Below are 17,666 nucleotides of genomic sequence, written 5' to 3' on the forward strand. Positions count from 1 at the left end.
AGCATGACTGACCAAATCTAGAGAGGAATTATCAGTGTAAGAAGTATGACTGACCAAATCTAGAGAGAAATTATCAGTGTAACAAGCATGACTGACCAAATCTAGAGAGGAATTATCAGTGTAAAAAGCATGACTGACCAAATCTAGAGAGGAACTATCAGTGTAACAAGTATGACTGACCAAATCTAGAGAGAAATTATCAGTGTAACAAGCATGACTGACCAAATCTAGAGAGGAATTATCAGTGTAACAAGTATGACTGACCAAATCTAGAGAGGAATTATCAGTGTAACAAGCATGACTGACCAAATCTACAGAGGAACTATCAGTGTAACAAGCATGACTGACCAAATCTAGAGAGGAATTATCAGTGTAAAAAGCATGACTGACCAAATCTAGAGAGGAATTATCAGTGTAACAAGTATGACTGACCAAATCTAGAGAGGAACTATCAGTGTAACAAGTATGACTGACCAAATCTAGAGAGGAATTATCAGTGTAACAAGTATGACTGACCAAATCTAGAGAGGAATTATCAGTGTAAGAAGTATGACTGACCAAATCTAGAGAGGAATTATCAGTGTAACAAGCATGACTGACCAAATCTAGAAAGGAACTATCAGTGTAACAAGCATGACTGACCAAATCTAGAGAGGAATTATCAGTGTAACAAGTATGACTGACCAAATCTAGAAAGGAACTATCAGTGTAACAAGCATGACTGACCAAATCTAGAGAGGAACTATCAGTGTAACAAGCATGACTGACCAAATCTAGAGAGGAATTATCAGTGTAAGAAGTATGACTGACCAAATCTAGAAAGGAACTATCAGTGTAACAAGCATGACTGACCAAATCTAGAGAGGAACTATCAGTGTAACAAATATGACTGACCAAATCTAGAAAGGAACTATCAGTGTAACAAGCATGACTGACCAAATCTAGAGAGGAATTATCAGTGTAAGAAGTATGACTGACCAAATCTAGAAAGGAACTATCAGTGTAACAAGTATGACTGACCAAATCTAGAGAGGAATTATCAGTGTAAGAAGTATGACTGACCAAATCTAGAGAGGAACTATCAGTGTAACAAGCATGACTGACCAAATCTAGAAAGGAACTATCAGTGTAACAAGCATGACTGACCAAATCTAGAGAGGAACTATCAGTGTAACAAATATGACTGACCAAATCTAGAAAGGAATTATCAGTGTAACAAGCATGACTGACCAAATCTAGAGAGGAATTATCAGTGTAAGAAGTATGACTGACCAAATCTAGAGAGGAATTATCAGTGTGACAAGTATGACTGACCAAATCTAGAAAGGAACTATCAGTGTAACAAGCATGACTGACCAAATCTAGAGAGGAACTATCAGTGTAACAAATATGACTGACCAAATCTAGAAAGGAATTATCAGTGTAACAAGCATGACTGACCAAATCTAGAGAGGAATTATCAGTGTAAGAAGTATGACTGACCAAATCTAGAAAGGAACTATCAGTGTAACAAGCATGACTGACCAAATCTAGAGAGGAACTATCAGTGTAACAAATATGACTGACCAAATCTAGAAAGGAACTATCAGTGTAACAAGCATGACTGACCAAATCTAGAGAGGAATTATCAGTGTAACAAGTATGACTGACCAAATCTAGAAAGGAACTATCAGTGTAACAAGTATGATTGAGAACATCTAGAGAGATACTACCAGTGTAACAAGTATGACTGACCACATATCTGTGGGTATTGACGGTGTTGAATGATTACGTCGATGGTGTTGAATGACACATTGTTTATTACCATTCAGGTGAGATCTGCTATGCAGAGGTACCATGTGTCCACACTCAGATGAGATCTGCTAAACATAGATACTGTGTGTCCACATTCAGGTGATATCCTCTGATCGCTGTTATAATTCGTCCACATTCGGGTGAGATCTGCTGGACTCATATCGTTTGTCCACATTCAGGCGAGATCTGCTGGACTCATATCGTTTGTCCACATTCAGGCGAGATCTGCTGGACTCATATCGTTTGTCCCCATTCAGGTGAGATCTGCTGGACTCATATCGTTTGTCCACATTCAGGCGAGATCTGCTGGACTCATATCGTTTGTCCACATTCAGGTGAGATCTGCTGGACTCATATCGTTTGTCCGCATTCAGGTGAGATCCACTAAGCGCAGGAATCGGTTGTTCACATACAGGTGAGATCTGTGAAACACGATGGAAGTTAAAACTTACATCTATTCTGCGACACACTGTTTTTGAGGGGAAAATATCAGTTTACACATACACGTCTATGTATTTCAGATACTTTCGTGCAGTACATAACAGACGGCTGCAGATACTGCGTGAGTTGATATATGTATGTAGAACAATTCTTTTCCACATATCAACACATATAACTGGATGTAAATCAGTAGTGTTAAAGCCCAGTGGGTTTAAGGAATTTATGTTTTGCTTTGCCTTTTGGCAATTAGCGAAAATTCTGTCTTTACACGACAGATCTGATGAGAGTAGAATACCACTATATTTTACTGATGGACTTATAATAATAGAAGTGTTGCAATAGGAGAATGAGAAAGTTCCTTTCCGAAAAACTACAATAGTGCTTTTAGACGTGTTGTATGTTAAGCGTCATCACGAAGCATATTCTGAAACAATGTTTAGTGAATTCTGCAGTCCAGAGTGATACGTAACAGGGTGGTATCATCGGCTTACCAGTGGTACATCAATACCATATACACACATACCATTGTTACTATGTCTTAATCCTGTTAGTAAATCATTAATAAAGACAAGGAAGAACCACGAAGTCAGGACTCTACCTTGTCCTACACCTTGTTTTACTCCGAATGTACCACAACTGTTTTCACAATTATGATATAGCACATATCCACTTTACCCGTTATACCTAAATTATGGAGTTTCAAGAATGGACCCTTCCTGTCAAATGTGAAGACTAGCAAGCTACACTTAACATATGTTATGCATTCATTTAGCATAAACTTTGACGTAATTGCACTTTGTTCTTTTGTAAATCCAAACTGTAGAGGGTTCGGGAAGTAAGGATTTATATGACATATATAAAAATCTAGGCGTGAGAGTAATCGTCTTTCAAATAGTTTCAGTATACCGGAGTGTGTGGTGCCTCTGTAGTTTTTGGGGATCACATTTTGCAACTGTTCCTTTATAAAGGAACAATCAACACTAAAGTAAGTTGCTTACCGCCTGAGAGGGTACAAGAATATACTCAATTTGAGACTTGTACAAATAATCCAGTAAATCTCCATGTATAATCGGGGCCATACGTGCGAGAGGTGTGTTATATATGCACAAGATTTCTATGTGTAATTAGCTTTTTTCAAGTCCTTTTCACATGAGTTGTTGAATTAGTGATATGAAAAAATACCTTAATGCTGCTGCTGCTACTACTACTACTACTACTACTACTACTACTTCTACTGGAAAACAGTTTTTTATGTAATGCATCTATTAACCCATCTTTAGTAATAAGATATTGTCAAGGCGATCACATGGAGCGTCGACTGGGAAATTAGCTCTGAATTTTTATGACTTATATGTTCATGAAGACGAACGAAAACGTTGAGTTCAAACTTCTTACGTTGCTTACACAGCACATGACAAACAAGTATGAATTCCTGCCCAAACCCAAGGCGTTTCCTACGAGCGGGATAATGAATCTCGTGATCCTCCATATACAGACAGTCGGAATACCGGACTCCCGTTTTGGTTACATTGGTATCGTCCGGACCAGACGTGTTGGAGGTAATTCAATGCAACTGATTACGCTTATATCTGCATATCCATTGCACATAAACTAGCACTTACATGTTAAACTGTGTGATGAATAGGGAGCGTTATTGTCGCTTGACCTGTTCAAGTGTTTCATGCATTAGTACAGTACATGCATGCTTTGTCATAAGCTGACACTCGGAGACATGTGATTGGCCAGTGGATCTGTGCCGGGGTGATCGAGAGACGACAGCTGAACAGCAATGACAGTGTGGCCAAAATCCGTCACAAGAGTATCCACTGAAGCCTCTGAAACGTACCTGTACATTTTCAATCAGTATGTTTTGCACACAATCATAACAGCTTACATTGCTAAAATGCAAACCAAGAAAATAATACAGTTACCATTGAATCAGACAAAGAAAACACTATTGCTTCTACAAGACTTATAAAGAATAATGGCCAGTGTCATTACCAACAGAATTGGATATCAAACGGGCTTAACCATACGTGCTTTTGTACAATTTTGATTGGAATATTGCTAAAATGGGCTTACTATTTAAGTCCACAACGTGCGCTTATCCACAATCATTTGAGATTCGCTGAGCCCATATCGATTCTCCAAATCCACGTGAGATCGCGCTAAACACCGATATCGTGTGTCCACATTTGGGTAAGATCCGCTGATCGAAGATATCGTGTGTCCACATTCAGGTGAGACCCTCCAGACACGTACCTGTACATTTTCAATCAGTATGTTTTGCACACAATCATAACAGCTTACATTGCTAAAATGCAAACCAAGAAAATAATACAGTTACCATTGAATCAGACAAAGAAAACACTATTGCTTCTACAAGACTTATAAAGAATAATGGCCAGTGTCATTACCAACAGAATTGGATATCAAACGGGCTTAACCATACGTGCTTTTGTACAATTTTGATTGGAATATTGCTAAAATGGGCTTACTATTTAAGTCCACAACGTGCGCTTATCCACAATCATTTGAGATTCGCTGAGCCCATATCGATTCTCCAAATCCACGTGAGATCGCGCTAAACACCGATATCGTGTGTCCACATTTGGGTAAGATCCGCTGATCGAAGATATCGTGTGTCCACATTCAGGTGAGACCCTCCAGACACAGATATGCCTTATCTACATTCAGGTGAGATGTACTGAACAGGGATATCGTTTGCTCTCTTTAGGTGCGCTTATCGTAGACAACACTGGTCCAAGTAAGTTTGTTTTTATCCTTGCGACTTGAGAATTGCTCTTTTAGAACGACCGCAATTTGATTTTTGATCTGTGCTCGATGTTTTCATGTCAAAGTGTAACACACCTTCGACCTTTCCTTGACCTCATCTCGTGCTGGAAGCATAACGCCCACCTGCAACATGCCTAGCATGTGAACGTTCACCATGCTGCAAACGTTGTCGAATCATTACTGCTTCCTCCTTAGGAATAACTGTGTAAATATGGTTCCAAGAAAAACACGATTATTCATTCGCTTTCCAAAATCAGAAAATCATGCGAGGTTTCATTCACATTATCGCGTTCATTACGAAAGACGTAAGAAAGGAACGGAGTGCAAAACTGCAAAATAACTTCGAGTAATTTACAAAGAGACTGTATTCCCAAAGAGCACTACAGAATATTTACTACCCTCTACCCGGTTTCCATACAGGGTTAGAAAAATATATCGATGAATCCACGGCTGATTAAAAAAGAAACAAGGAAAAGCCTCATACTTTAAGGCCAAAGGTATGACGAAGACCTATGATCAAAGTGTAACAGACTTGGCTTGTGGTATTGAAAAGACATAGCTTACCACAACTCCACGGACAAAATCAACTACATGTCCACTCCATGACAAAATATATTAGAGGCTTATGTAAATAGCAGGTCCTTGGCTGATCCTAAGTGACTACTTGAGATATTAAACAATGGATCATTACAAGATAAAGAGTATTTCCTATCAGCTATGATTGCAAAAGTGTTTGTATGTGTTTGTTTGTTTGTTTAGGATTTTTTGTTCTTTGTGTATCCATGGCTATATCGTACAGCTTTGCAAGATATCGCTTCCTGATTCCGACATAAATGAATTTTGTGTTCAAACATATTCCATTCGTTAAGAAAAGGACTGGACAGACGTTATCCAACAAGACGTTGTCCTCTCCCGATAATTACACAATCCATCTTACAACATTGTACCCAAGTGAGAGACATGGGCAAGGATATATATGGACAACAGATGCTAACTGAGAAAGTGTTTTGTTTGAGAGATATAGACATGTACACATTTGAAAACATTCTGATTTTTAATTGATGTACCATTTCAGCATGGCCGTAACTACTCCCACATTGGATTCAGGGAAGACAAAATCGATTGTGGGAATGAACATGGAAGAGAAAACCCCCTCCAGATGTGGTCTTGGTAGCTGTGCGCCAGACTACTTGCAAGCCTGTTCCAATCTGACCATGTTCTCATGTTCGGCTGGTGTACTGTTCCTTCTGCAGCAGACAACAGTCACCTACCTTGCCTCACAGGTTGTCAACCTCGAGAAGGCGTTCGGCTTGAGCAGCACCGCCTCGGGAATCATACTATCTAGCAACGAGATCGGATTTGTCGTCTCCGTGATCTTCCTGACTTACTTCGGCCGTGACATACATATTCCCAGGTATTTTGGGATCCTTGGACTTATCTTTGGTTTTGCCACTGCGGTCTGTTGCATCCCTCACTTCGTGAAACAGACGCACATGTCGAATGACCAGCAACTCTCTGGAGCTAATATCAGTAGCAGCGAAGCCTACTTCTGTACCGATGCTGATGTAGCCAGTCCAACAAACCATACTTGTTCTGCTGCGGATAATCCTGCAACTGAATCTAATAACCTATGGGTAGTAGGGTTTCTCTGCATTGGCTTCATAGTGCAAGGAATGGTTAAATCCCCACGCTTTCCACTCGTCACGATATTCATTGATAACAACGTCAAGCAGAAACATAAATCAGGAATCCTTCTAGGTACCTATACGTCTATACACTCTCCAAATACATCACAATGTTCATCTACACTCAAATATTATTTTCAGTTCTAAATTTGATAACCATCTATTGAGACTTCAAACTCAAACGTTTTTGCCATTGCTGTTTATAATGACTTACGTATTGATGATGCAAGTTGTGGTAGAGACTTTTCTGTTTAACAGGAGCCGTACTCACATTCATGCTTCTTGGATCGGGCGTTGCGTTTGGCTTGGGTAGTGCCTTCAGCAATATCCCTGTAGATCTTCAAGGTAAGGTCGAAACCGAAATCATCTGAGTATATATATTATATATTCGCCTACAAAATGTTCCTAGTGAATATTAATACATGTATCTGTAATTTCAGTGATTCACCTTTGAAACTATAACACCTTGTGACTCGAATACTTTGGACGACTTGACGCGATTTCTGATCTGTTTGTGAAGAAGAGTAGATGAAAACAGTTTGGGCGACTTGACGCGATTTCTGATCTGTTTGTGAAGAAGAGTAGATGAAAACAGTTTTTGCGACTCTCCCTCTAGATTTCCATGCTCATGGAACACTCTAACCGGAAGTTGTCGCGATTGAGCAACTAGTGCTCGTTTAATTCTTTCAGTTTTAGGGGCTTGATTCATCTGCTGTCGCAATCGTCTTCCCAGCCAATTCCAAATATGTTCGATCGGGTTCAAGTCTGGAGAACGGGAACGCCATGACGTCAACATTGATTATATAAGAAGTTGCGTATCAAGTCAAAGTCAAGTCAAACGTCATTATTTGTATTGAGGTCAAGGGCTCATAAACAAGATAAACAAAACGTGGTTAACAAAAATACCGAATGAAGTTTCAACTAAATACACATTTCTTTAAATTAGGCATGGTAAATGTAATTCTGAACACGTTTGATTAGATTCTCCTGAGATGTATACACCTGGCCTTTAAATTATGGACAGAAAAGAATTTCCAAAAGCATTTCGGAAGAGAGGTTGATCTCAGATCATTATACAAGTGAAATACAAGAGTGAAATGATGCTTATCCTCTGTAGTGGTGTTGCAAATGGGACAGAAACGTAAAGCAGGTTCAATTAATTGCCATCTACCTTCATTATAAGGTACTGACAAGACATTCCATCTAAATTTTGGTATTGGTAGAGCGCAGTTTATTTTCTGTTATGATAAACAGGTATCTTTTGGTTCAAATGTGAATTTGTATCTTCCATACATTACACACCCAGAGCTATTATTCAAAGTAGACAACCAGCTTTGAGAAAAAAATCATTTATCAACGAATTTCTGAATAACTGTACCAAAGAAATTTCATCACCAACAGATTGGTTAATCCAGATAATTACATTCAAAGCCATTAGGAAAAAATAGTTTTCATGAACGATCACCTACTCGTTTTTCCAATGTCGTAAATATACATCAAGACATGTTCTACGCTTTCTTGGATAATCAACACTCGCTCATCAGAACTGCAGTTTGGTGCCGTTATTTATTAAGACTTATATTTATGGTGCATGTTGCTGCTTATCATTGTCAGCATGATTTTCTTTCAATGGACGTGCGATTGCTAAGGTCATCACGTGACTAAGGTCATCACGTTATGTGTTGTTTTGTTTTTGTCACAAAACTGAAGCAAATACCCCTCGCAATTATTACGACTAACCTTTGGTATCACATACGATTTCGCCTGCACGAAACCAATGACAATCAGCATATTTCTTCATAAAGTTATGACAACTCGAGAAATTTGAAACACTGATAAATAGAACTACTGCGACGTTTTAGTGACATTGACTGTCAGCTCGCACAATTTCCACTATGTTGTACTTTAATGTGAAAAATCGTAGTATTTCGATCTGCACCAACAGAAATCAGAACACCGTCATGTTTGGCTGCAAGTATTTCACTACTCCCTTGCGTATCTCATTTCAGAAATAAGACTCACTCCCCAATGTTTTCTAAAACAGTTGATCAAAAGTGACTTTGCAGCTAAACACATTATCCTTCTCCGCAACATGTGTAAAATCTTAACTTAGTACTTATATAATCCCTCGTGTTAATTTAATATGCATTTGTGCAAAAGTGAGGAAATTGGTGCTTATTTTTATCTTCGGACAGCGTTGGTTTTTAGAAGATGGTAGTGACATGTATACGATCTTGAGGTTCAGAACAGGACTTCAACTTTCTGGAGTATTTTTTCCCTGACTCTTCACGGGCTTCCTTTTACCCCGGAAGTGAATCTGGCCTTAAGAGTAGGAAGAAAGGACTCCCTTTGATTGACAAGGCGGAGAGTTTTATCATGAGTAAACTAAACAATCACCGAGCGTGTGTGCTCTTTTTCACATAATGAGTAGGAACATGTTACTGCTTCATGCCTTTTGTGGTCGTCTTCGTCATATTATTTGTGTGTACCGTCATGACTGTTCGTGTCTGTGAGTAGCTACATCCCTCTCCCTATTCGACCCCCGATGGATTGGTGCCTGGTGGCTTGGGTTCGTCGTACTAGGAGCACTTATACTGATAGCTGCCATTCCCCTCTTCTGCTACCCGAGATACTTTGTACAAGCGACCACAACCACACGTGACCAAGTCCACCAAAGCAACTTGATGTCTAAGGTTAAAGGTAAGTCAGGTTCACCGATGACTGTAACATTTCAAGTACTGGATGAGCCACGACCTGACATATGACCCAAATTTGCATGTATGGGAACGCCCTCCAGAACATTCCATTTGAAACAAGAGGGAAACAGGTTTTTGTCTAAATATTGAAAAGTTCAACTGCCTCGTGCGAATGGTGTCTTGATGCTGTCTTGCTGAACTATATCGCTCTACGAGACACGTATTAAACAGTAGCGGCATTGATTTCACGTCACGGTCAGCATGTATTGCACGTGCTTAATCGCCTGTAGCAACCAAGTGCATTCGTTTACTTTCCCCGCCTGCTTGTCACAAACGTGTTCATCTAATACTTGTCAAGCAATAGTTTAAGACATTTAATTTCTTTTCCTGTATTTTTTTTCTTCTTTTTTTTTCGGTCCTTCAAAATTCCTGGTACTGTACCGATGCAACCGAACGCAACTTGCTTCGCGGATGATATTAGGTTTTGACCACCCTATGTGACAAAATTATGTCAAGAAACAGATTGTTATCATACCATAGCGTCAAAGAAACATTGTGCAGCTAAAGGTTGACATACGACGGTGAAAATGCCGTTGACAGGACGTAGCCATTGAAGAAGGGCCATCTTGTATGCTTACAACGCTCGCCTTTGCCATGAGGAACTTTATCCTAACATCCACGTGGCCGTGAAAACCTTGGCTACAACGTCAGTCTCCTCTGCAACAGCTGAGCATTCTTTCAGAGACGCATAAAGACTTAACTCAAGTTAGCTCAGACTGGAGTTTACTTTTAGTTGTTTTTAGTACTTAACAATTTGTGATAGTTACTTGGTCAGGATATGCTTGTGTTTGACCCGCTAGTTTGAGGTTACTCTTCATGGTTTGCATGTTTTTTTATGATATTGATGTTAGAAGTAACGTTCTCTCGTGTTCACATCAAAGGTTTAGGTTTAGGTTTATTTTTAATTCTCCCTGATTTCAAAATGTTTCATCTTTTGTGCTTATGTTCTGTATTTTCCTGACTATGCGCCTGACACCCCTACTTAGCACTGGTCTTCAGCAATTCATGCTTGTCGTAAGAGGCGACGAACAGAATCGGGTGATAAAGCTCTCTGACTTGGCTGAACACATGTCATCGCATCTCAGTTGCGTAAATCGATGTTCATCCTCTCGAGCACTGGCTATGGATTGTTTGTTCCAGACTCGATTATTTACAAACCGCCAACATATATATGGAATGTTACCTAGGGCGGTGTTACACCAGAAACAACAAAAACAATCGTGTTAATGCAGTGACTGTCTGTTGCAGTTTGTGATGCCAATTTTGAAACAAATGCTTGATATGTATATCAATACAGTGTTTAAAACTTGGTCATTATCATTAACTAGTACATATATGTCATATTCAGATTTTCCGAAGTCGTGTGGGCGAGTCTTCAAGAAGTCTTACTTGGTAGCCATGTTGTTTTCTCAAACGTGTATGATATTGTCTGGAGGTGGTAGTGCTGGTTTTGAACCCAAGTACCTCCAGGCTCTTTTTAAAGTTCCACTGTGGTTCGCTAACATAATATTAGGTAAGTACATAGTCCATCTAGAATCTGGTTGGTAAAGCAGCTTGTCTTATAAGATAATTAGCTAAGATAATTTTGTCGGTGGTTGAGATGTTGTAAACCATAACGGATAGCTTGACGCCAACTAAAATTACAATGTTCTGATGCCATGTGACTGACATTATGACGCTATAGCCGAAAACCTGATATAACTTTGATTATGCGTACACTCAGAATTTGCCAATGACATAGGTAATAGATGTAGTATGCATAAATGCAATGTTGCATGAAGATTTCCTTGGACAAAAGGTGACCAATTTCCAGTCAGGTGCACCCCCAAAGGAAGAATATCAGACCAAAAAATCATTGGATGCGATCCACGTAATGCAATCACATCTTGGCACTATCGTCTCTTGCCCTCATAACAAAAGAATGTCATGAAGTGGCAGCCTGCTCTTCAGTCCAATAGGGATGAAGTCTGGTGACCGGGCTGACCACTCCATGCGGCCAATAGTCTCCTGCATCAACGTCTTGGCATGATGAAATTCAATCTTCATTACACTGAGATCTCACAGGGGTTACCGAATCACTGTTTATCGGGATATTTCAATCTGTATTTGTTGGAGGTTGTTTTTTTCTGTTGTTCCATTATTGAACAGCGATGTTCCTTTTTGTTCAACCAATCCATATGTGGTTTCCAGATATCCTACTGGCCTTAAGCTTGACAGTGAATCTAACCCGTTGCCTTACTAGCCCATATGTCATTTTACAGCAATTGTTTCCTTCCTATCGTTACTAATTGGAACGTTTTCGGGTGGAGCGCTGGTAACCAGATTAAAACTTGGCGCCAGGGGCACTCTGAAGCTGGTCATTGCTGTTACCACCATGGTCTGCCTAGTTAGCGTCTGTGATTTGTTTCTTGGATGCGAAAATACAGCGATAACCAGAGAGACCCGTGACGTGTAAGTCAACTATAGCATGACCAGAAATTATTGATAATTTAAAGATTTGTGAGATTTTTTCTAATTGACGCTTTCATTTAAGTCCCCAAACATTTTCTACTGGATTTAGGTCAGGGCTATAGCTTGGCCAGTCTACAAATGTCATAGTTTGGGTCCGAAACCAGGCCTGTTAACGTTTTGAACGAAGTTTTGGATCGTTGTCCTGCTGGAAAATCCAAAACTGCCCATAGAACACGTGAGCAGATGGAAGTAAAAGTCCATCGAGAATATCTGTGTACCGCTCACTGTTCATATTCCTGAGTATTAGGAAACAGCCACACAGAACTTTCATCCGAGAAAATCACATTGTCCCAGATAAAATTTCTATGCTGTAAGCACCAGTTCAGCCTTCACTCCTTTTCTTCAGGTTTAATGATAGGTCATGGAATTCCTCCAGCAAACCCACTGCATGCAGCCCTTCATTTGGTTTTAGAAGCAACAGTACCAAGCCGCTTCCTGTCACCGATAGTCAGATTTCTGGACCTGCCTGCACCTTCCTGGTGCTCAGTGCCATATTTTTCAAAACACAATAAATAGTGGACAAAAGGATGCCTGTTCTACTTGAAATCTCTTTAGCTGATCTGATGTCCTTGTTATAATACTTTAAAACCATCTTCCTCTTCTCTAAATCATCCATACATAGGATCACTGAAAATGACATCTGCTAGCAAATAAACAAAGGGGGATAACACTTCACAAACTAATGGTAAAGGATTAACGGAGTTGTCTCTCTTGAATGAAACGAAGCACTTGATAGATGGTCAGATAATTTCTGGTCATACTGTAATATTGTCCAAACACCATGTTTGCTGTTTTCTTGTTGTTTGGTATACTCGATGTTTGCATAATGTATCGGTTTCATATTAACGCGTGACCATACAATAATAACTAGAAATTATCGTTGATATTTGTTTAAATGTATATTTATAGCTGCTTCTTCGTCTTACACCGTTTTTACTTTTAAAATGGTTTGCTCGTTTGATCACAATGTAAACATTTCAAAGTGTGAGTTGTTGTTACCTTAATATACTTTAGTTTGTTGGTTGCTTTAATAATGACCGTGGTTTACCGAGAGGTAGGCATACCTATGGGCATCAACTATGCACCCTTCCACGCGGATCTGTTTCTTTATGCACATTAATCAGAATTTCTGCTTGGGTTTGCAAAATCAAATCAAGATAGTTTGGTTAAGAAGTTTAACTTAACCTTCAGGTGTATAAGTGGTTATACCGTTAAATAATTAACAAATATACATATCCCTCCCATTGATATACCTAGTTCAGCTTGAAATAATGGGGACAGGTGAGACCACCTCCATTGTTACATTTTCTTCCATGCATAAAAATTCCATGTGACACGGAACTAGGCTATTTGACAAAAGGGTTTTCAACTTCCCATCAGTCAGCGTACCTTTCATGTCGGGCAATATTCCATCAGCTCCAGGTGTTTAGATTCACGCGAGGCATTAGGAAGTTGGTGAACATATACGACGAGCATATGGATGACAACGTGTTCTTTATTGTATGACACGACGTTTGTTGTTTACATTTCACAACTCCTCATATATCATCAAGCATCCTCTTTTTCAAAGAGGGTCATGCTAAGGAGTTGTTGGATCAAGGCTGCAACATTCAAGGCCTCAGTAAAGCTGTCAAAACACGGAGCAGATGGGGAGGGCATTTCTGAATTTGATGCATCACTGACAAAAATGATGCCCGATGCATTTCCCTATTCTGTTTTGTACCCTGCGTTTCCGAATGTTTTTCAGGTTTAACCATTTACTTTGCCTCAGTAAGACGGGTGTCACCGGAAGGACACGATGTACTCTCCTTGTTGCAAGCCCTGGTGTCATCACTATTTCATTGTGATTCATAAACACATTCTCTGTCATCGTATCGTATGATGACAATCACTGGATCGTACAGCCTAGACTTGATGTGTTTACATACAACATAGTACAGCTGTAAAACTGCTGAAACAAATACATGGTCATGTTATAGTCATAACCGATTATCGTAACACTGTGTATGCTTAGTCTACATAATATCATTGCTTCAGCTGCTTCAGGTGCGCTCATTCGGAGTAATGCGAACGAAATCCGTTACGATGGCCAGGGAAATTTCATATTAGATGAAATTTCACCAGAATGAAAGGTGATGATGAATCCTAGAGTTTATATATATATGTGTATGTATGTATATATGTATGTATATATATAATGTATTTGTATTTGTGTGTGTGCGTATCTATGTGAACCAGATCTACAACCAGCGGACGTCAGGTGTGCAATTGTACCGGAAGTGACTTTTTGGCAATGTGCGGCCCCAATCAGACAACATACTTCTCCCCGTGTCATGCAGGCTGTGAGAACCAGACCAGTTTGGTATACACACTTTCCATCCTTATTTCGAGTTTAGGAAAAACTAATAGTGATAGAAGTAAAGTATTTTTATACATATACAGTGGAAGCTCTCATAACCGGCATCTGTCCAAACCGGAAAGTTGTCAATTCCAGCATAAAGTCTCAGTTCCATCCGTGGCTTGTGCATTTATCACCAGTTCTACAATCCAGCACGCTGTCTAAACAGGACTATTTCTTCAGTCCCGATGAATGCCGATTTAGACAACTTCCACTGTAGTTTTTTTTAATATTCTTACACTTTCGTTTTCAAGATCAGTTAAACGGCTAGATCTGTCCATGGTATATAGAGTAGTAATACATGTTCGTTATAACAATTGTATCTTTCTTTCATAAGTTTTCTTCTTCTGCTATGACATTACATCTACCTGTATGTATCTCTTGATTGTAGATGTATGGTGCTTGTGTCGCTCAGTCGAGCGCTGTTGTAATCCCAGGTGTATGTGATGACCATTGCCCCTTCTTATACTATCACATCACCATCCTCTTCATCGTTGGACTGTGCATGTCGTTGGGAAGCACGCCGACTGCCATCTTTATTGTTAGGTAAAGTTCCAAGAGATATTGCGTGCGACATTCCATCCTACGTGTACAAGTCATGCCCGTTGTTTGTTCTGTTTATTATATATCGACACGTACATTGTATCTGCAAGACAATATATATAGCACCACTCCGGAAATGTGCCGAATTTCAACATGTCAGGTCGAAACAATGCAAGATGGCCATGGTATAATATGCTCTGACGTTAATGTTTCAGATGTACAGAGGAACGGGATCAAGCTGTAGCAATGGGTTTGTTCTCATTCTCCATATCACTAATAGGTATGTGTCTCCTATACATCACGGTACATTACTGTATTCTTTCACTCTCTCTCTCTCTCTCTCTCTCTCTCTCTCTCTCACTCTCTCTCTCTGTCTACCTCTCTCTCTATCTATTTATCTCTCTCTCTCTTTGCAGCTATCAGGGTTTTGACTAGCACATACAGTTGTCACCTTTAACAAATAAGTAGAAAATAAATATACTTCCTCTCCATCTGCCCTGAAGTGCATTCAACTCTTCCTTTGTGTTCGTTTCAGGACTTTTACCGGCGCCCATATTGTTTGGAGCCGTTGTAGACAGCACTTGTACAATATGGAGCACTACCTGTGGAGAACGTGGCGCATGCGCTCTCTATGACGTAGTAAACATGCGTCTGAGGATGACTGGCCTTGCCTTAGGTCTGAGACTTGCGGCATTGGTTGGCGCCATCACATCGTACGTGGGTCTGACATTTGATAAGTCAACACCCTTTGAGTAATACTGTTGGTTATAGTGCCGACTACACAAAGGGTGACTTGAACTGGGGAGGGCATAAAATGGACTTAACATGGACGGATCCAACTATTTTGAAGGGGGAAGAGGGGGGGTGAGTGGGTGGGGGGGTGGGGATGGGGCGAGAGTTCGAACAATCTGACGCCCCCTAAAAAATCTTCAGTGTGGTTACAAGTGATTTTCACCCTCTTTCACGAGAAAACTGTTGCTAATGTGCATGATGCTATTAGAGAAATCAACGACACAGCGCGAGCTACATAGTGAGTACAGTAGGCATCTCTTGTGTGGGGCGATCTGAGGAAAAGACTGGAAATGACAAACATCTCCGACATGAAGGTTCCAAACGTTCAAGACACACAAGGTTGGACATGTGCAATAACCATTTCCGTCGTATTTCACGTTACATCCAGATGCTATTCCAGCGGTGTCTAACCGTGGGCGAGTCACAGACTACCAAAGGCAGTGGAAACATCTAAAGTCTCCTCCGCGGACAAAGGAAAGGTCTGTTTTATTAGGTGGCAGTGTCAACTGTTTTCAGGGATTCCAACGGGTCTGCCTGAGTCCAAAAAGGTCAGTCCATTAATGCCTTAAGTGTTATAATCTGTTTGGATAACCACTGAGAGTATCAGGTCTAAATATAGTATCTAAAACTCACCGTAGGTGTGTGGTTCCACCAGGACAAAGCACCCGTTCACAGACCCACTTTAGCTTTGGCTAGAGTGTATGACTGCTTATACAATAACTGAACATTCACCAAAACATCACCAGATTTGGCACGTCCACCTTTCCACAGAAATGTCTGAACCGTGCGGTTCATTGTAGTTATGCTCAGAACGTTTCATATTATTGTTTCTTACAGACTAGGATGAAAAATGCAGCAGAGAGGGTTCAGGTGATCCTGGCTCAGCTACGTTTAACCTTATAATTATTATCATCTTGGAAACGCCTTGTACTTCCTGTGTATTAGTTACAGGTTTACACACGATTTCCGTTGACAGAAGTTTTGTTGGGGATTACTTCAGATTAAGAATAATTATAAACTATGTTCAATGTAGTATTTGTGCAGTTACGGTTCTGTAGCGGTTGATTTATTCATTTTATTTTGTGCGTGCTTATATTCAGAGACATAAAAGTTTTTCTCTCAACGTTGTTACAGTGATTCATGTATGCATGCCATCCAGCATGTTAGCCAGTTGTTCCTGTAGCGTGTGACCACCGACAGTCAGTTGTTCCTGTAGCGTGTGACCACCCACAGTCAGTTGTTCCTGTAGCGTGTGACCACCGACAGTCAGTTGTTCCTGTAGCGTGTGACCACCCACAGTCAGTTGTTCCTGTAGCGTGTGACCACCGACAGTCAGTTGTTCCTGTAGCGTGTGACCACCAACAGTCAGTTGTTCCTGTAGCATGTGACCACCGACAGTCTTACTTCTTTGAGTGGCATGTTTAGAAGTTGGTGAATCAGATAAGTACAAACTTTACGGATGAACAACTTCGACGTTTCTATCCAGGTTCTTGTATCGCTGTCTAGCCACCGAAAGTCTACTGTTTCTGTAGCGTGTGATCACCAACAGTCTGTTGTTTCTGAAATTGCCTGTGAGTGTCCAGCTTTTGCTTTTTCTACAAATGTACCGTATATGTCCTGATCACGGTGTCACACACAACAAACAAATACACACACACACACACACACACACACACACTCACACACACACACACACACACACACACACACACACACACACACACACACACACACACACACACACACATATCCCCTCAGGCAACTCTTCAAAGATTCACATGGGACGAGGGTCCCAGTGGCGCTCTTGTCAAGCTACTGTAGATGAAACTGTTTCTTCCATCGATACCCCTAACCACTCCGTGTGATGTTTGTTTGTACAACTCACGAATCACTAGATGGCAGTATATAGTACTGCAAAAAATCCCTATGATAAGTTCGCGTGAAGTTTAA

At 40.2% G+C, this 17,666-nt stretch overlaps 2 protein-coding genes across 2 annotated transcripts in view; one reads left to right on the forward strand and one right to left on the reverse strand.

Moving 5' to 3' along the window:
• LOC137283640 (SPRY domain-containing SOCS box protein 3-like) overlaps positions 1 to 17,666 on the reverse strand; it is a 445,038-nt gene that overhangs the window by 284,841 nt on the left and 142,531 nt on the right. The window lies entirely within an intron of this gene.
• LOC137283831 (solute carrier organic anion transporter family member 74D-like) lies at positions 6,168 to 15,680 on the forward strand. Its single transcript, XM_067815514.1, has 4 exons — positions 6,168 to 6,665; positions 14,773 to 14,927; positions 15,140 to 15,204; positions 15,460 to 15,680. The coding sequence occupies exons 1-4, from the start codon at positions 6,168 to 6,170 to the stop codon at positions 15,678 to 15,680; spliced, it is 939 nt and encodes a 312-aa protein (XP_067671615.1).

The sequence above is a fragment of the Haliotis asinina genome, chromosome 5 (assembly GCF_037392515.1).
Source record: "Haliotis asinina isolate JCU_RB_2024 chromosome 5, JCU_Hal_asi_v2, whole genome shotgun sequence".
Classification (NCBI taxonomy): Eukaryota; Metazoa; Mollusca; class Gastropoda; order Lepetellida; family Haliotidae; genus Haliotis; species Haliotis asinina.